Source organism: Falco peregrinus, chromosome 12 (genome assembly GCF_023634155.1).
Source record: "Falco peregrinus isolate bFalPer1 chromosome 12, bFalPer1.pri, whole genome shotgun sequence".
Taxonomy (NCBI): Eukaryota; Metazoa; Chordata; class Aves; order Falconiformes; family Falconidae; genus Falco; species Falco peregrinus.
The window spans coordinates 3,854,861-3,874,116 of NC_073732.1; the positions used below are offsets into that span (position 1 = coordinate 3,854,861).

Below are 19,256 nucleotides of genomic sequence, written 5' to 3' on the forward strand. Positions count from 1 at the left end.
GGAAACAAGGAAATCCATGCCAGACTGATGAGAGAAGCATTTAAAATCACTTGGAATCCTGATGGCTTCTGAAATAACCCATCCACTCAGAACATCGTGAGTCTCAGAGCAGTAGGCAGAGATTTTAGTTATTAATTTCACGTTTGTTTTTCCCCAAGGATCCGTTCTACTTACGTATAAAAAAAACTAAATTAAGAGAAAGCCAGATACTTGGAAGAGTTTATAGGTTCAGCTAAAGAAGCTATCATGGAAGATAAAAGGTTCATTATCACTGATGTGTTTGGTTAAGGTCTCAAGAGTAAATAAGAGACAAATAAGAACATTCTTGAATGGTACTTCCCCCCCCCCCCCCCCCCCTTTTTTCCAAGAATTTAAAAAATGTACCTAAAACCCCACAGTAAATATTGTTCAGCTACTGCAACAAACCAGAGTACCTGACTTTTTCTTTGTTATTTTTCAAACGCACTGGCTTCTTCCTGACTAATTACTTTTTCAGCATTCATCAATTCAATTGAAAAATATGCATAAAAAAGAAAATGAGCTAGATTGAAATAAAGTTAGTGACTATAGGAAGATTCAGGCATATTTACTGGTGATATCTTAAAATGAACAGATTCAAACAGACAAACAAACTTGGCCAAATGTAATTTGTTGTGAACAGAGTCCCTAGTATTCTATATTCCAGGGCAAAAAATATTGACCCTTGCTGGAGACACGTTATTAGGTAGTGGATTGTTAGATCTACTACGGTAATTTCTACACTGCCGCAGTTTAAACTGTAACAACTAATTGCACCAACACAGATCTTAAAAAAAGCTTAGCTAAATACCTCTGTGTAATAAAATGTAAGGAGAACAAATAATGAAGATGTTCTATTATTAGTATATTTTGTAATATGCTTTTCCTCTAATTTGCCAGCAGAAGAAACGTTACCTTCCTAGCAGGTTTTAAGCTTTCTAGCAATAAGTATGTATTTTATGTGGAGCATCAAAATGCCCAATTAAAAAAAAAATGTATGCAAAGGATGGATTAAAAGTGAAAAGATGAGGATACCAAAACCTTAATCTCTTTTTATTGTCATCAGCATTTCTAGCGTGCGATAGGGGTAGATCCTGGGGAGATAACATTACCTGCTCAGAACACCATGTGCCGTAACAGCTGTTACTGCATAAGACATGCATGCTTTCTCATCTGTGTCCTTAAAAAGACAACTTTTCAGGTTTAGGTTTTCATACCATTTTACCATTACTTTTTTTTTTTTTTTTTTACTCCTTTTAAAATTATATATCCAAAACTATCATGAATGAACATGTATGAGCAATATAAAGTTCTATTAATAGCCAGTAATAAAGTCACAATAAGCCTTTGAATGCAAAACTGGCTCTTGCGTGATCTGTTAAGTTTTTAAATACATATACAATGACATGTATACATACTATCAGCTGGTTGTCTAATACATAATGTGTCTGATTATAAGAGTAGTCTATCTGACTATAGACAAGGAAAAAAATTATGGTTCAGTAATCTGGATATTGGTCAATTTGTAGAGTTACACACTCATTTTAAGCAACATGGTAACAATACTCTTCTGGGCTTTCTGTGTTTTGGGAGTGATCATAAAACATATTCACAGGTCATGTTTTTCTAGATAGCATGAAAAGCAGTTTAGGAACTTTTCTATCCTACTGCTTCATGTACTACAATTCATTTTGAGAGCAATCCTCATAATACATAGGTCAGAGCAATCCTCATAATACATAGGTCAGTATAAATATTAATTTATGAAGTTGCATGGGAAAGTGTTCCGGTTTTAATTTTTATCTTCAAGAAGTGACATTTCTCCATCGTAATTAGGTAGCTTATAATAGAAAATTTATCCCCAGAAAGGGGTTTGTGTGTGTGTGTTTAGAATAAAAACGCTCAAGTATTCTTCCTTTGAAGCATCTTGTAGAAATTTCTCCTAACCTTTCTGTAATTTGTTTTTAAAAGGAAGTGCTAAATGACCAATTCATTTAGCTTCTTATTTCACACAGAAGTAAAAACAAAGAAAGTTTTTTCTGGAGAATTATCCTGGTTTACATTTAGTCAGGATTGAACTATTTCAGTGTGCAGTTGTATGTACACCCTTCTGCCTGGCCTCATCTTGATGGTGAGCAGCTGAGTGTTTCTGCAGTTACAGAAAACAGCACGCCTGAAAGAACCCCTGATGAAAGACACCGGACAGAGATTTTTTTTGTCTGACCGATTCGGTGTGAAATTAAAAGAAAAAACCCAAGGAAAAACATATGCCATAAAAATATACAAATAAGTCACTGTATTCAGCCAACAAAGAAGCTGCAAGACTTACCTGGGCACATGACAACAGTGGGTGCTAGTTACATGGTCAACTGCAGAATTTACAAGTCACCTGGAAATCACGTTAGCCACGGAATCCTCCTCAACTGACTCCTCACACTGCATGGGGATTTACCTTCTAAGGCTTTACTAGTCCCAGAAGCCTATTTCTGAAAAGTTTTTGCTTTGTAGTTACACTGAAGTCAGCGAGCTTCTCAGCCGTATTTGAGTCAAAACTACCTCTCTCCCTTGGTTTGGTTGGGGTTTTTTGGGGGCTCTTATGCCTGTTCTTCATTGATAGCCAGGGTTTCCCTTCTCAAGGACCACAAAGAGGAAATATAGGATCTTTAACTATATATCTGTCATAGGTAAAAAATAAGCAATAACCTGAATGCGTATGGAAAAAAAACATTTAAGCGTGAGGTATTTATATCAAAACTACTACACAAACCAATTGATCCTGTCCCAAAGGAAACATTGAAATATTCTTTAAAAAGAATCTAGGAAGATGGGTGTTTCTTTTTCCTCAAATAAAGCTTTTAGATCACCCGAAGACTCTAACCTGTGAAGTACAGATAATATGTTTTCATTAGTTCATTTTAACAGACAAAAACACACAGAACAATTTTGGTAGTTTAAGCCAGATTTACAAATTCAGGATTTTCAGTACGATACCAAATTCTGTATATATGTGCTTCATGTATTTTACCATCATGACAACTAACAGTTCTTGTCAAGTAAACATTATTCCAGGATACAAAGGCACTTTGTTGCTATGCCATTAATAAATGAAACAAATTTAATCTTTGTTTTTAGATTTCCCACTATTTTTCCTCACTTTCTCCTAGTAAGCCTATATTGAACTATTCCTGTGCTTCCAGACTGCTGTCATCCCATTCTGGCCACCTCCCTGGTTCTGAACATTGAATATAATTTAATAGGTTTGGTATTTATACACGTAGTGTATTGTTTCCAGATGAGAAAGATTTCACCTCATCCCCCATAAAGGCTGTAAGAGACCATATAAAGAGGACAGTACAAATAATCTTTATCCATTATGATTTATTCTCTACAATACTTCATTAGAGGATAGAGTTCAATTATGTACACTCAGAAGTTATTATATAGGTAGGAGGCAACCAAGTGTAATACAAAGAATTGGTCTGACATCTCTGCACTGAAGGTCAAAAGAGGTCTCCTGCTTTAAGGAAATAAATTAACCAAAAAAAAAAAACCAACCAACAAAACAACATGTAGTTTCCAGAATACAAACAGAAAAGAGCACTAAGTCAGTGAAGATTGCAGATGTTTGTTATGTACTATGAAAACAAATTATTCTGTGCAAAGGTTAAAATGAACTCTTAGATTTTCGTACAGAGGTTGTTTTTTTGTTTGATAAATTGTAGATATGTGATATTTTGATCATAAAATGTTCCCAAACTGAAATGGCCTCAGTTGAGATTGACTGTTGAACATTATGAAAAAAAAAATAATAAAAATTAAGAACCTCACAGTGGAAACATTCCAACACTGACAGACTCCAGTGATCAAAGACATTCTCCTGTAGTTACTGTAAAACAAAGACAATTCATAACTGCAGTGAGAGTATTTCTCAGTTGTGGTTGTCATGAGAATAAGCCCTTCTAGACCAAAAGGCACTTGCTTCTAAGGATGAGTTAAATCCAGATCAAACCAGGTACCACTTGCTTTGGAAAGTGGTAGTTCTAACCTGCTGTCCCAGCCAGGTCACCACAGAGAAATTCTTCCATCAATTGATTTTGGTTGCCTCCATCTCGAGGCAACTCACAGTTCACCTCTTTCATCCTTACGCATAGCTGCCGTGTAATGATCTAGAAATGGGATTATTTCCTGAGACCACCTGTCCTTGTCATACAGTATTCTGAGCTAACTTAACTATTGACACACTTCAACTTGATTTTATAGCTGGGCCCTTATGGGACTAAAGCTGAGAGGGCCTGTTTCTTAGGCAGCAGACCAGTGTTTCTGATTTGCTAGCTTCTCTTCTCACTGCAACAAGACAAGAACACAGTACATAATTAGAGGCATTTCTGTTTGGTTTTTTTTTTTGTTTTTTTGTTGTTTTTTTTTTTAAACAGACTGAGTGGGGAGATGGAAATAGGAGAGGATAAGGCTTCCCCAGTCCCAAACCATCTAGCCCACTTCAGGCTTAAGCCAACCAAGTCACTCAATCCTAAAATTCTGTTCTTTAAAAATGACAGCTAACCCTCCCCACCCCACCCCTTAGCCATCCCGTATTCAAAGAAAACGAAATCAGGAAAACACTATACACTGTTGAAGACACAGAACAGGGCAAACATTTCAAAAAGAAACAGTATTGTTGAAAAGCCTGGCACTATATGCCTGCATGACCAGTCTCACTGAGCGTGCTCAGGGGTGAAGTTTTAGCACCATTTTTTTGCTTTTTTTAAACCTTTTAGAAATTAAATTCTAACATAGAACACTTGGAACAGTAATGAGTGTAGCCCTATGTATCATACTGTTTGACAGCTGGAAGGTGAATGGTATGTCCAGAGCTGACCCCACCCTCCCCCATCACTACACGGCACCTGGGAGAGTAATTACAAACCACTCGAGTTTGTAACAAGACTGATTTATTCTCAGCAGCAGGAAATCATGAAACAATCCCTTAGTCTTCAATTGCTTTTCAACAACATCACAAGGGAAAAGTGGCCATTTATAAGAACGACCCAGTGCAGGAGGAAAGCTGGGTCAATATTGCACCATTATCCAGAACAGGACCCCCTTCTTTCCCTCATGTCTCTCTCCTCCAGCAGGAGAACGTTACACCAACACGAAACAAAACTGCACAGTTCTGTTTGCTTCTCTAGGCCCAGAAGGAGCAGCAGCATGCAGTTCTGAGCTTCCTAGCAGCCCTATTCCCTGCCATGCCAGGAGAGAATTTCAGGCTTGAAACACCAGCCAATTTTAAAAGCCATCATTACCACACACAAGCAAGCAAGATAATATGCAACCACATAGCCATTACTCTGCTATGCACCTGTATTTTATTTCCCGATCATTACTGATCCTGCAGCAACTTGGAAAACAAAACAAGAACCCCCACAGAACTGCATCATTTTGAAGTCCAGCGACCTCACCGAGTGTCATAATTTAGTTCATGACATCCCTCAACAATGCTGCAGAATAACAACTGGATAACTTCCTCTTAGAAGACAGCACTTCTTGTCATCGTCAGTGATGGGAGAAGAAATACAGAATGCATCAGTTTCACACCGTCTGGGTAATACAGGTTTCCCCCCTCATTGCCTTGATGTGGTAATGACTAAGCTATTAAGAGAATAACTTACCAGTGAAACTACTCAGCTCTATTCCATAGGCCTGCTATAAACTGGAATACTCAACAGTTCTCAAGATCGGTAGTCACACCAGAGAAAGTGGCTGTCCTATCAAAAGGAAGGTCCCCGAGACTGTTAGCTTAAGTTAAACAAATTTCAGTCACTAGTCTCACTTGTATGACTACAGTCAATGCCCTGCAAATCCCTCCCCATCCCTAATCCAATCAGGCTCCATGACTAACATTTGGACACAAAACTTGGCCGTAACAGAGAAGACTGCCCAAGGACACTGAAGTACCTTGTCCTCCACATACACACAGCATGTGCCATGTTGCTCTCTTACAGGCATAACAGCATTCTATTTCATAGCAGGCTACATTACAAAGCACGGTCTAAAAACCCAGAAAACTGTAAACGAAGAGGATTTCTAGATAATCCAACCTACAGTGGAATCTGATAATTAAAGCCTTCTAGGGTTTACTTAAATAATGGATTCATCCGCAATACCATCCAATGGTTTTTTTCCACATCTTTAAGTGTTTTCTGTCTGTGAGGATCGGGTGCTATCCAGATGTTCAACCCTCCCCAGTATCATAATGTCCGCCTGTGATGTGTGGGGATTGCAATCAGCTCTCGGTACACAACAGATACCAGAGGTTAAAAAAAATTAAAAAGAACCTAAAAAATGTTTTGTTGGACTCCGTTGCCCAGGCTGCCAGGGGAATGCTCCTACTTGATCTGGGGGGCTTCCATAACAAACAACTCAAGTTTCCAGAGTGTTGGTAACACACAAGAACGGATCAGTCCAAAGTGGCACTTTCACTCCTAGAGGTCTTCTGCACCTCGTGACAGTTCGTAGGCATGGAGCCCCAATCCAACTGAACCCCCGTTCAGAGGGAAGGCTGAGATAAGGCTTGGGCCCCTGAAGTTCTGTCATGCTCTCATCCTCCCCCCAGGTCAGCTGGAAGGCAGACTTGGCAACGGAAGCTAGCATCATAAAATGGTGCAGTAATAGAAGTAACTGGACCAGGAAGAGGAGGCATCTGCCCCAATGATGTCGTAGCCGTTGGCAGCAACTGGGGAGTGGGACTGGTCATGCAGCCGTGTGTCAGGAGTAATGATTGTAGAGGGGGGGGGCATGAAGAGTGCCATTCTGGAAACAATGCTGACGGGAAGCCATGTATTCTGCATAACTGATTGTCACCTTCTCACTGCGGTACCTACAGGAATAGCGTAAGAAAAAAGTAACATAAACAGACTATACAATATCAACGGACACTAGTCATTAAAACGTTCATCCCAGATCATCTTTTAGCTCACGGCCAGTAATGACCAACAGGAACCCACTAACTTCATAAACTACTTGGTTTGATACTGTCTGAATAACTTAGCATCAGTGTCCCAGAGGTTGAGCCCTGTTCAAGGTGATCATAATTAAGGGGACTCCTGAAGTAGCGTGCAAGAAATAAATGATCAGTTTGTATCCTTTTTATCCACTTGCTGCGGGGAGAAAAAAAAGGGCGTGAAAAGTTAGCTGGAAGAAGACTCTGTTTCAGAGACTAAATAACCAGTATTTCACCATAATTTACTTCTGTGGTTATCTTCACATTTCAAAGACTAGCGAAAGAAAATGATGGAGAGCTCGGTAAAGGAAGGTTTATTATAGCATATACATGATAAAGTCCGTGTTGTACAATCAGAATTCGCAAAACATGAAGTCCCTTCCGAGAGACCAGGGATCTCCAGGTGCTTCTAAAGCATGCTAAACAACAGATAACTGAAAAGTATTGCGAACTGCACTAAGTCCATGTTACATGAGGTTTTTTTCATTAAAATGATCATTTAATGAAAGCCTTCATCCTGTCCTCTTCTGTTAAAAAAACACCACCTCTGCACAACCCACCTCATTTCTCCAGAGGTAAGGAACGACCTGATAAATTAGTGTTTCTATACAAAATCAGAATGTCCCAATTTTTACTAATACAAAGGGAGCTGAAACCAATAGGACAGCTGAGGGTATAGAAAAGCAAGCAAATTCTGAAAACCAGCCAAATGTGAGTGTGGTTTGGTTTTAAGACAGCTGTCACCTCCTAATTGCTACACCGTCCACAGATAAGCACACTGAGAAAAGGAAGTCCATTAAAAAGGGGATTTTTCTGTATCTTTACAACTTTCAAAGTTTCTGCTTCCTTTGATTTTTCATGTGGAAGACTGCATTAAAGCCAGTGGCACTTCTCTTAGAAAATACTAACTTCGGTCCTGCGTGGACCAAACACACTGTGCTTCATTTCATGTATGCTATATGCCTAACAGGTGGTGTTTATGATTTTGTCTTTCAGACTACATCTCTCATCTGCAAGAGTCACAAAGACTTACATCTAGCACAAATACTTCAAATTACCTACACAACACTATAAAGTAAAATTAAAAGATGACAAATATATTGACTTACCTGGTGAGTTTAATCGTTTTCCTAAAATCATTGGTAATCGGAGCCTTAAAGCCACCTTTCCTGAGTAAGGAGTCTATGGTCTGGATCTGATCCCAGTCTATTGAAAAACAGAAGCAAGGGAAATTTTTCTATATAAAAATGGTGTTTCAAAAACGTAAGAGATGCATTAAAAGGCCTCTAGAAAAGCAAACCACTAAACAGGAAGCTTTGAGCTTTAGAAATACCAGCGTTGAACTGGACACACACGGTCTTATGCATGCACACTATCTGCACATGCCAACCCCTTTTATCTCATATTGGAACTGGTCTATAAAACAGTAATTCCGTTTTCTAGATGATCTCTTTCCTTATAAAGGTCTGTGCCTTGCTTCTGTTGCAGGGACCCCAAACTGTTCTATCACGTGCCACTCAAGTTTAGCTCCCTAAGTCTTAAAATAATACTTAGCTCTTGACATAGACAAACTGGGATCAACCTGATGCTCTAGCGATAGCACAGTGCACTGCTATGTGAGAGATCAGAGTTAAAATTCCTACCTTAGTCTTTTGCCCCAGAGCCAGGAGGATGCGACCACTCCACTCTGCTAGGTGGAGGAAAGGAGGCAATATTTTGAGCAGTTACCATGGTGACCGCTACTATATTTGAGTGGTAAGTGTACTCCAGAGGGGCCCTGTTTCCTGCCCTCATCTGGAGGACGCTACTTTAGCAAGAATGAGGAGGAAAGGGACTCTCCTGTTGGTGCTGTGCAGCCTGCAGTTATCCTAGTTGGTGGGAGAAACATAGAAGAGGAAAGATGCAATGCTGAATGAAGCTGGAAGATCCATACTTTGAGATCCTCTATTTCTTAAGCCCTAAAACATTTTTACGCTAAGATACAGCTGTGCACAGATGTGGGATGAGAAAAAGGCCAGATGAAAACCCAGCAGCAGCTGTATCAGGTGTCATTTATCCAGATTAAGCCTGGTGGCTCCATGGCACTACTATGAGGATAGCATTGCAATCCAAACCCAAAATCCACAGATTTATGTTACCCAGTCCTGTGACACCACGTGTTGACATGTTTAGCTGCCATCTCAAACCCACCTTGTTCCTTAGCAACCTCAGGTAAATACGTGGCTGTGCGTTTGACACCTTTCTCATTGATGAACTCTATTCTGATCCCATGGATCCCAACCTATAGATGGAAATGAATAGCCAAATAAGAGGTGTTTGCTGGCACTGAGCCTGCGACAGAGTCGTCATTCCCACAACACTGTATCTCTCTCTCTCTCTCTGGCCAGTTTGGCTTTTGCCTGGATAAGGCCATTCTCTTCCCCACTCCCTGTCCTTGCCAGGCAGGCCTCACGAGTTGCTCTCTCGGCAGCATGAAGGACCTCTGCCACCTTTCCCAGAAGAGCCTAACCAGTCTCCCCACCACTTCTCCTGAAGTTTGTCAGAAGTCTGACAGTTTTCCATCTCTTACATTGGGCAAGACAGACAACATCTCTACATAACTCTACAACAAGAGTTACGCCTAAAATAGCCCATGCACAAAAGTCTACTTAATCCTTCTTGAACTAAATACACTTCCACATACAAGGTCCTAAGGAAAGATTAATACCTTTGGTCTCAACTACTTTTTATTCCCGGTTTCTGTTCACAGTATCAAAATACTTCCCAGGGTTTTAAGTCCATTGGGCCAAATCCATAAAACACTTCAATGTCTTTTTTTATTCCCATTCAGATCCCCTCCCAACCAAAAGCATACTGATAGCCCGTCCTCTTCCTCCCTTCTAGTTTTCCAGCCCCATTTCTTCTAGTCCCAGTTTCTTCTATCCCCGTACACCCCTATAATGAAGGAGACACATCACCATGTACTAACCCGAACCCGAACGGAACGAGAGAGTGATGCAGAGTTCCAAATGCACCTGTTCTCACCTCCCAGTCCAGGTAGTCACTGGCATCCTCAAAGTTAGTGAGGAGGGAGACAGAGCAGAAGAGTTTGGGCAGCTCCTCGCGGGTCAGGGGGGGAAATCGGCTGTCCTTAAGTGCACTGAAGGAAGGAGAAGATATATTGCCTAAAACAAGCACCAAATTAAAGTGTCTGATGCTCAATTATTCCCTTTTTGATTATGCCTCTGTGAAGCACGTTTCCCTTTGCTACTGCAGAGAAAGTGATTTGCATCTCTTCCTAATCTAATGAACTGTAATATGCAAATACTAGTGCAAGCTTCCTGATGCTGTCCTCCACTTACTGCATCTGGAGGGAGGTTATGTGCTACACAAGATGTCAAAACTGTTAGTATGCAAGCTAGATTTGATGTTAGCTTTAAAATGTCAACCAAAATTCACTGGTTGCTAAGATGTTCCACTAAATCCTGATACGTTACCTCACTCTAGCTATCTTACATTTTTCAGGTTTCTTTCATTGTGAAGCATATTAAATGTAACCATGTTGATCCAACATCTTAACCTTGAATCCTTATAGATCTTCAGCAAATTAATTTCAGATTTACTTCATTTTCAACGTAATTACCTGGTTAATGTGTATTCCCTGAGTCCTGAGTGAAGATTCATGGCTGAAAAGGTCCCAATGCAGCCACGAAGCCGCTTGTCTCGCCCCGTCTTCCACGTCACAAAGAGTGGACTGAAAAGGCAAAAAAGATAAACACTCCAGCCTCTAGAGATATTTGGTTGCTAAAGGGGAGACTAACAAGGTTTAAAAAGGCACATATCTGTGCACTTGCTTTCTCTCCCTCTAGGAAACCCCAATACGCACGCTTTCACACCCTGCACCCACACCCCCCCAAATACAACCCCCAACATTTCCCCCACCCTTTCAGCTTACTCCTTTCTCTCCACCAGCACTCTGTAAGCCCTCCACCAACACCTTCCTGGCTGTCTCCTAATGACTGTTACAGTTACTTGACCCCACGGATCACTTCTGTGAGCAACGGCCTCGCCTAGCAGCATCCACTAGTTTATGCGACAACCCATATAGAAATTAATATAAGCAAAGCAAAAAAGATTACTTATTTATAGTACCATTGAACATGAAAGATCCCCAAGCATTCTGCAAATCATCTATAATTCAGGTTTGCGATAAAAGCTTTTATATTTTTTTAAAGGGATAAAAAGCAAGCCTAGGTTTTGTTTCCCTGCTATTTCCACGGGGATCTGACTTCTGGGGATCCGACTTCCGGGTCTGTCCCTAGTGCTCAAACAGTTTATGTTCACATCTTTTGCTTACCTTACATTTGATTTATATTTACACATATTCTCTCCTGTTGAACATATTTCTAAATCACTGTATTGTTCCTACTCAAACATCACATGTATTTCCATTTTCCTGTCTACTCTCATGAATTTACAGGCATAACAGCAGAGTCTCAAATTCAGCAGGCTCATTGCAATCTGTTAAACTAGGAGCCATGAGTAAGCCTCAAAGAACAAGAAGTTCAGAACAACAGTATTCGGAAGAGCTCTGTGAAGAGGTAAACAGGTAAAAACGACTACCAGTATTAAATGCAAAAAATTCAAGTGAGTGAAACTGCAAACAGCTGTAGAGAGAAACAGTAAAGAAAGGACAGTGGTGGCTGCAGCTCTACAAGAATGTCAGAACATCCGGAAAATTTTGCAAGGCAACTGATGCTGCTGATCTAATTATAAAAACAGGATGAATGATCTTACTTCTTCAGATTACAGAGTACTAAATACAAGATGTGGTCACTTTGAACCCAAGCATAAATGAAAAAGTTAGTCATCAGCGATTCCAAACATCAGTCTGTGGATTTCTATTGAACTTTAAAAGATAAGTAATATGAGAGAAAACATGCAGTGTTAAGAAAATAATTTTCTGAGATTAAACAAACATTGACAGGAGTTCTAAAACATGAAGACAGAATAACTGCTTCTACAACAGAGCTCAGACGCTCACTTTCCTCAAACTCTTGAAGATCTTTTAAGCAATGTATCTTTGCAGCAAACATTTATAAAAATACTAAGATATTCTGTTTGGACAACAAACCCAGCATGGAGCAACGGTGACTCCTCCAGTAAAGGCAACAGAGCTTCTCATGTCTAAGCAGTGAGAACATAATTTAAATTGTAGTGATAAAGCAATGCCCAGTGATGTTCCTCAGAGCAATAATGGAATTAAAAACACTATCACAGCATAAATCCATCACTCAGGATCTAGTTACCAGCTGTGACCAATGGCAGAAGTACTACCCAAAACAGCAAATAGCCTTTAAGTGATAATTGTGAAGTACTTTGCCCACAGAGGAAGCTGAAACATTCTTCCAGAACCATCAGCCACCTTATGGTTGCTTGATGAAGACTGAGGATTTACTGTTCTAGTTTTCCAACAATAGTTCAAGGCACTTGCAGGATATCATTCCTCTACACTTCCATCTAGCTACTGTATGTTGGAACAGAAAACAGAAACAGAGCGTAAGAAAACACATTAGAAAACTTATAAAAAAAAAAAGACACTAAACTTGCAAAGGAGATTTCTGACAAACATTATTGTCACAGGCTCAGTGGAAATTTAGCTAAATTTAAGAAAAGTTTTGAAACCATTATTTAGCCCATATGATACTCACACCAAACAGAATAGAGAAGGGAGAAAATGAAAAGCATCACTGACAGAATACAAATGAAGTAATTTGCTTCTCCGATGCAAATTACAGGTTTACATTTCCAATTCACCTCTTTCTCTTTAAAAAAAATAAGTTTCCACTGAGCTGTGACACAGCTTTCTGCAGCTATAATAGAAGAGATATTACCAGAAAGGACAGGATAATTACATTCAGAAGGCTTTCATATCTTAAAATCTCTTAAAGCACATTCTAAACAATTTTTCACTGTGGTCATAACAACTGAGGCATAAAAAAAATATATGATTTTGTACAAGTATATAAAATGTCACCATTATAAAGTTTTTTACTGCAGAAAAGATACTGCTTCTGTATCTGAACAATAAATGCACTTAGCAAATTGCAGGTGCAGCTGACTAAGTCAGTTGTTCCATAGTCCCCCTTTGAGCAGTGTATTTCCAAGATGTACTGAGAAAAGTCACAACAATCTTTTATCCCTTTTCACCCAAGAGCACTGACCAGTACTTTGCAGTTATGTATCCTCAGCGTATTACGGCAATAATTTCTCCCACAGCCACAACATCCTACCTAGGTGTGTTTGATGAGGGTTTGCTAGGCTGAGAGGGAAATTTCAGCAACTACAAAGTAGCTTCTCCAATTGCAACTACAAAGGGAATTTTAAAGTAGCAAAACATAGTTTGTTCAAATCAGAATTTAGCTTGTACTAGGAGAAAACCTGTTACAGTACAGATTTCATGATGCAAGTATCTTATTGTCTTGCACAGCAACATGAAACTTGCATGGTGTAGTTGTAGTACCAGTTTGTAATACCTAGCATTAAAAGAAGCAAAGACTGAAGTACAAAAGCGGAAGAAGTAACCAATTAACAATTTGCAGTCATACAGGTTCAAAACTGTATTTTTTTTCCAGTAACCTGAATAGCAAAGGGGATAGTTTCTTCCTTTACCAAGTTAATTCAAACATAACTATGTGTCTCGCAATGCCACCTTCTCTACACTGATTTGTTAACATCACTGCTAACACATAAGTAAGGTTCTCTTACTCCACAAGTATCTACCAGCTCCATAATTACCACCAAGACTGTTGTCCGTATGTGTATCTTCTTAAGTTGAGAACTGGAATTTACAATTGTTTTCAAGCCATAACCGTGTAACTTTTATGCTATTACACTGTTAATGCAGATTCCTGACCTTCATGGCTACTGCTATCTACACCTCAGGGTTCAGCGCCAATTTACAAGATACGTTATCTGAGAAATAGGTTGGGACAAACCTGTGCATCTTTCTATTCCTTCCATCTACTTTTCTGTCTGTCCAGAGAGACTTCTGGAATATACCTTTGTTTCATTCAAAGATCTCTTACGCTGACATTAATTATGTTACAAAGGATAACAATGCAAATTACTTATGTATCGTTACTTTGCTTACTGTTATAATATTTGGCTTGAAGTTCATTATGTTACTGTCTCAAGTGTGCCAGCTCATCCCCGGGTGTGGCTCCACCACAGAGCAACCCCCATGCTCTTCCCTGGGGGTACATGCAACTACTTGCTAGAAGCAACAGCATAAATACTGAAACACAAGAAAATTCAGGTAGGCATTTGCCTGCAGGGGGAGAAAAGAGAAGAGCTGTTTTTTTCTTTGGAGTGCTGATCTAAAAGACTTTTAAATTATCAGCACAGAAATGCCCAGTGAATGATTTTTAACTTTTCAAATTTGGGCATAAAATTCAAACAGCTGATAGTCCTGAAAGAATACCCTTTTTGAAACTAATCAATAGAAACAGCAACAAAATCCAGCTAGGAATCTCCTTTAACACCAAAATAATGAAGCTGTATAAAATAATCTCTCTTACTGATTTAAGAACAGAATAGCAACAAGAAAATCCCTTTGCATTTCAAGTGACAAAATAATAAGCAGACTACTGTATCATTTTCTAAAAGGAGCCCAGTTAGCTTAGGTATGAAAAACAATAGCAGAAATATTTCAGTTTGGGGAGCACCTGGAACTATTCTACATTCTAGTCCACAGTATTTCCCCATTCACTTGTATTTGCAATATTAAACAATTTACTCTGCGGTAGCATTCCGAATACATATCCATAATCCTGCTTGGATAATAACTGCATGGAAGCACAACCTACATCTACACTGACAGCCAATAAGGTGGGGAGACATTCATTACATGAAAGAAGTCCTTGACCTGTTTAAGCCATTGTTCCTTTACATCAATTTAAAATTCATTATCTTACATTAAGGATGTCAACAACTTTTTATTTTATCTATTGTTCTGGAGGTGGCCCCTGGAGGAGCGTCAATCTGTCATTGATCTCTTCCATATAATTCTTCCACCAAACATTTTAACAACATTAACATTTCCACACCTACACATTCAACCTTCAGACAAACATTAGCTAAATCTCACCAAAGCGAAACACCTTCATAAATCCTTCTCCTCACTTCTTCTCATACTCATTTCCTTTCTTCTTAACCTTGGTATCGTCCTTGAAAGTTAACTCTCCGTTTCTCCCAGTATCGCCCAACTAGCGTATCTGTGTAACACAGTTTTTCAGTTCTAGAATGGGCAAATTTTTGGTTCCCCTCCCTACTAAATCCATTAACGCTGACAGCTGAACACCCTTGTGAGCGTCCTTGTCCAATTCTCAGCAGCTCAGCATGTGTTTCTGGATAAGCCAGAAACTTGCTTCAACTTCTTTATTCCCTTTCCATTTCCTTCGCAGAAGGAAGTCCCTCCCCTTGTCCCCTCACCAAGTTAGAGCCTCGCAGCAGAAGCAGGATCTCTTCAAATTAATGGCATTATTGTACCGTTTTGTGAAACTTCTAATTTCAGTTTCACTCACTCTTTTAGTACAATTTTATGGGAGGCACAGCGCAGTTGATTTTTTGCAGAGGAACCTACTCACAAGAAAGGGAGCAAACTTTAACAGAACGTTACCATGAAGCGGGTGTGCACCCCCGTGGTAAAGTATTCAACATCTCACTCAACACATCAAACCGAGAGCTGAAGCACCACCACACTTCCTCTTATTTTGCCTAGCTCTCTTTCTGTAGAGCTAAGCATGTTCTCCCTCGAAGGCTGCTCTTCAAAGCTCCATTCATCTCCACCAACAAATGTAACAGAATATTTTTACTCTTCTACTGTGCATTTACAGCGCATCATTTTTTGTTTCTGGTAGACAAAGCAAGCAGCAGAACGCCCCCCTTCCTCCCTGCTAGACCGGCTTCCCCATTCCCCAGAGGAAACCCCTCATCCCTCCCCAGCCAAACCACAGCTCTGGGTGCTGGTTTCTCAGCTTTCCTCCCACACACGGATTTACTCACTAGGGGTCATTGGTAAATCGAGGAAGTCGTGGCTGAGGGAAACCATAGAGATGACAGTAGAGTACATCAAAGCAGTAGCAGCACATCTCCGCTGTCACCACCAGGTTCTTGGTGCTGTTGGCAGTTCCATTGGGCCGAGTAAGTGGGCTCAGAGCTCCTGAAGTGGGATTCATTCGAGTAATTGGAGAATTTCCTGGGCCCAAAGTCAAGTCAGATACGTTCTCCCTTCCATTATTCCCATCTGTATGCTGGTGGTTCTGAAGAGGACCTGAACTGGAGCCTGGTACAGTTGTGGCCTGATTCCCATGACTGTGCGTTCCACTCCCAGACAATTTGGGCTTCTTTACCCCACAACAGCCAGCCGCCAGCTTGGGCTCAAGTGGAGGAACACAGCGTCTTTTTCCCATCCTGCTTCAAAACTCGCTGCCTGGAGCACTGCAGAACCCTGGCAAGGAGGGGGCAGGGGGAAGCAATACAAAACAGTTACAGGTGAAAAACCAACAGCTGCTTCCTTTCCTTGCTTCTGCTAAGTGTCAGAGAGGTTTGCTTTTGCAACAAAAAGAGGAAGAAAACCCTTGCCACATGCAACTAAGTACAGAACTAAAGCCAGTTCAGCAAGCAGAATGGGTGTTTTCACAGGTAAATTGAGAGTGTACACAACATGCATGAAATCACACTAATTTTAAAGTTATTGGTGAGGTGTACCGAACACTTTAATAGGTGGCTCATCACACATGTACACGCACCCGCCTAACCAGCCTTCCCATAAAGGGAATGAAACTGTACAAGAACAGAATTAAAAAAGACTTTGGACTACAGATACACCCCATCAACTACTTCTCCGGATCACCCGTCCCCCCTCAGCCAAAGTCTGCACCAACAGCAAACAAGCTACTGAAAAACCATAAGCGCATCTCCCCCATTCTCAAATAAGAGTGACAACGACTCTGAAGGACACCACCAGGGCTGGACTCCCAGGGGTGCTGCCCTTGATTTAGCACTAGCCTAAGCAAGACACAAAGAGAAGCTACAAGCATGAAACCACCATTTTCTAAACAACAGACTATTTTCCAGACCCCATGAACTAGAATCTGCATTTACTTTCCAGGATTAAGTATATCAACAGTGCTCGTAAATAAACATGCAGGGCGCACAGCGACGATACGCAGGAGAGGAAGAGCTGAAGGCAGCACGCACTGTGAGCAGAGTGAAGCGATAATGGCAAGAAACAGATACGGTATTAAAAAAACACAAACCAAAAACCAGACCAGGGCTTTGCTTGCAATGAAGAGAATGCTAGCTCCTGTATCCCAAGGAGTGGAACAAACACAGGGAGGAAAGCCTATGCAGACGGAAGTGAATGAAGACGATACGCAAGGACCACACGTCAATAGTAGGAACTTAAGTAAGTGTAACACCATCCTCACCGTGAGATCTAAACACACAACGGGAGGGAAAAACGGGCCCCTGTCTGTCAAATGGGGCTAAAAGCACAGAGACCTAAGCCACTGAGAACACCACAGAGAAATGGAAGTCACACTCGGCTCTTGTGAGCACCAGGCTACTTGCATTAATCCCCTGAGCATCCTTCCAGCTTAACCAACAGCCAAACTGGCAGCACATCCCCGGAACGGTGGGTGCCACACACACTGAGCTCCGCAGTGTGACAGCTCCCCTAAAGTGTCCTCTGCACTCCCAAACAACACAAACTTTATCCGTGAAGTTTTGTCAGCCATTGTAAGAGGCGCAGGATCCCGAACTGAACCAGAACTGGTATAAAACGTTTCCAGAGGTGTTCACCTCAACGCAAAAGATGTTCACCTGCAGCACATACTCCGGCTGGGACTCCGCACCTCCAGGTTTTAGAAGGATGATCTCCATAAGGAAACAATTTACAAGACCTCATGAAAATTATCTTTTTTCCTTTGAGCTCTACCTTTGCAACTAAAACCAAAAAAACCTCCAACAAACAGCAAAACCAGGAAAAAGAAAAGCACAACTTTCACAAAGTCGACGTGTAATCTTTTCAGTGCCCATGAAAAGTTCCCAACTGCAGCGCAGCAAGCCGCTGGGCAGGGTAGGCTTAAAGTGATCGCTGAGAGCCAGGCGGTCAGGGGGAAAGTGATTTATTTAATTAGTTAGTTAGTTAGGTGAACCCACAACTCTCCATTTTCAACCGGAGCCGTGGTAGGGGCAGAAAAGGGACCTGCAGGACCCCCCCGCGGCCGGCAGCAGGCCCTGACGCAGGCGGCCTGACGGCCCGGCGGAGGCCCGGCCCAGGGCCCCGGCCCCGGCAGCGGGAAGCCCGGGGCGGCGGAGCCCGTGGAACCCGCCCGGCCGGGGCAGCGGGGCGGCGCACAGGGAGCGGGGCAGCCCCCGGCTCCGCCGCGGGCCCCAGCGCGCACCTTCCCGCCCGGGCCGGGCCCCGCCGCCCCCCGGCCCGCCCCTTGCCCCCCGCCCGCGGACCGCCGGGCCCCGCCGCGGGACACCCGCCGCGCTCGGGCACAAACTTTCCGGCGGCGTGTGCGGGGGTCCCGCCGGCCCCGGGGACATCCCGGCGCCCCCTCCCCCGAGGGCGCAGCCCCCGCCCCACAGCGGGGCAGAACCGCGGCCGCCAGGGGGCGCCAGGGAGCCGGAGCCCCCCCCCCCCCCGGTGCCCCCCCTCCGCACCGCCGGGACGGGCGGGCGGGGCTCCCGCCGCCGCCTCCCGTTGCCCTCCTCCCCCCCGGGGCTCGCCCACCTCCTGCACCCGTCCCGGGCCGGACGCGGCTTCTCCTCCGCCTCAGCCCAGCCGCCGCCGCCGCTGCTGCCCCGCCGCCGCCGCCGCCTCCTTCTCCCGCCTCATGGAGCCATGGGCCTGGGCGAGGCTCCCCAGAGAAGCGGGCCCGGCGGGCGGGAGAGGGGGCAGGACCCGCCGCAGCCGGGCCGGGAGCCGGGCTGCCCGGGGCCGCCGGGCAGTGAGGGGAGCTGGAGGACTGGAGCGAGGCCGAGGGAAGGTCCTCCGCTATCCCGGCAGCCTCCTCCCTGCTTGTGAGGTAATGAGGGAAAAATGTACATAGTCCGCCAGCCTCCCGTCGGCCCCGCGGTGCCAGGGGGACCATAGAGAAGGAAGGACACTCTTTCCCCCCTCGAACCATAGATACCGGAACTTCCGCTCCCTATTGGAGGCGGTGTGGGGCCGGGCTCCCGCCCCATC

General features: G+C 42.6%; 1 protein-coding gene across 4 annotated transcripts; it reads right to left on the reverse strand.

Annotated features, from left to right (window-relative positions):
* Positions 1 to 3,379: 3,379 nt before the first annotated feature.
* Positions 3,380 to 19,256, reverse strand: AMMECR1L (AMMECR1 like). 4 transcript variants are annotated; one of them, XR_008749336.1, is made up of 8 exons: positions 18,801 to 19,243; positions 16,061 to 16,505; positions 10,638 to 10,748; positions 10,040 to 10,154; positions 9,206 to 9,296; positions 8,125 to 8,221; positions 5,685 to 6,892; positions 3,380 to 4,362 (listed from the first exon to the last, which is right to left on the reverse strand). XR_008749336.1 is itself a non-coding variant. In XM_055816862.1 (7 exons), the coding sequence occupies exons 2-7, from the start codon at positions 16,465 to 16,467 to the stop codon at positions 6,781 to 6,783; spliced, it is 933 nt and encodes a 310-aa protein (XP_055672837.1). In that variant the 5' UTR covers positions 16,468 to 16,505; positions 18,801 to 19,243; the 3' UTR covers positions 3,380 to 6,780. The 4 variants fall into 4 exon arrangements, 2 of the variants coding, with proteins under 2 accessions (XP_055672837.1, XP_055672838.1); XM_055816862.1 differs by having other exon boundaries at positions 3,380 to 6,892; XM_055816863.1 differs by lacking the exon at positions 18,801 to 19,243 and adding an exon at positions 17,317 to 18,516 and having other exon boundaries at positions 3,380 to 6,892.

Coding starts and splice junctions, on each gene's coding strand:
- AMMECR1L (XM_055816862.1), bottom strand. CDS start 16,467: ATGGGAAAAAGACGCTGTGTTCCTCCACTTGAGCCCAAGCTGGCGGCT. Junction 10,749..16,060: donor CGATTTACCAATGACCCCTA/GTGAGTAAATCC, acceptor TTGCCTTTTCAG/TCCACTCTTTGTGACGTGGA. Junction 10,155..10,637: donor AGGGAATACACATTAACCAG/GTAATTACGTTG, acceptor TCCTTCCTTCAG/TGCACTTAAGGACAGCCGAT.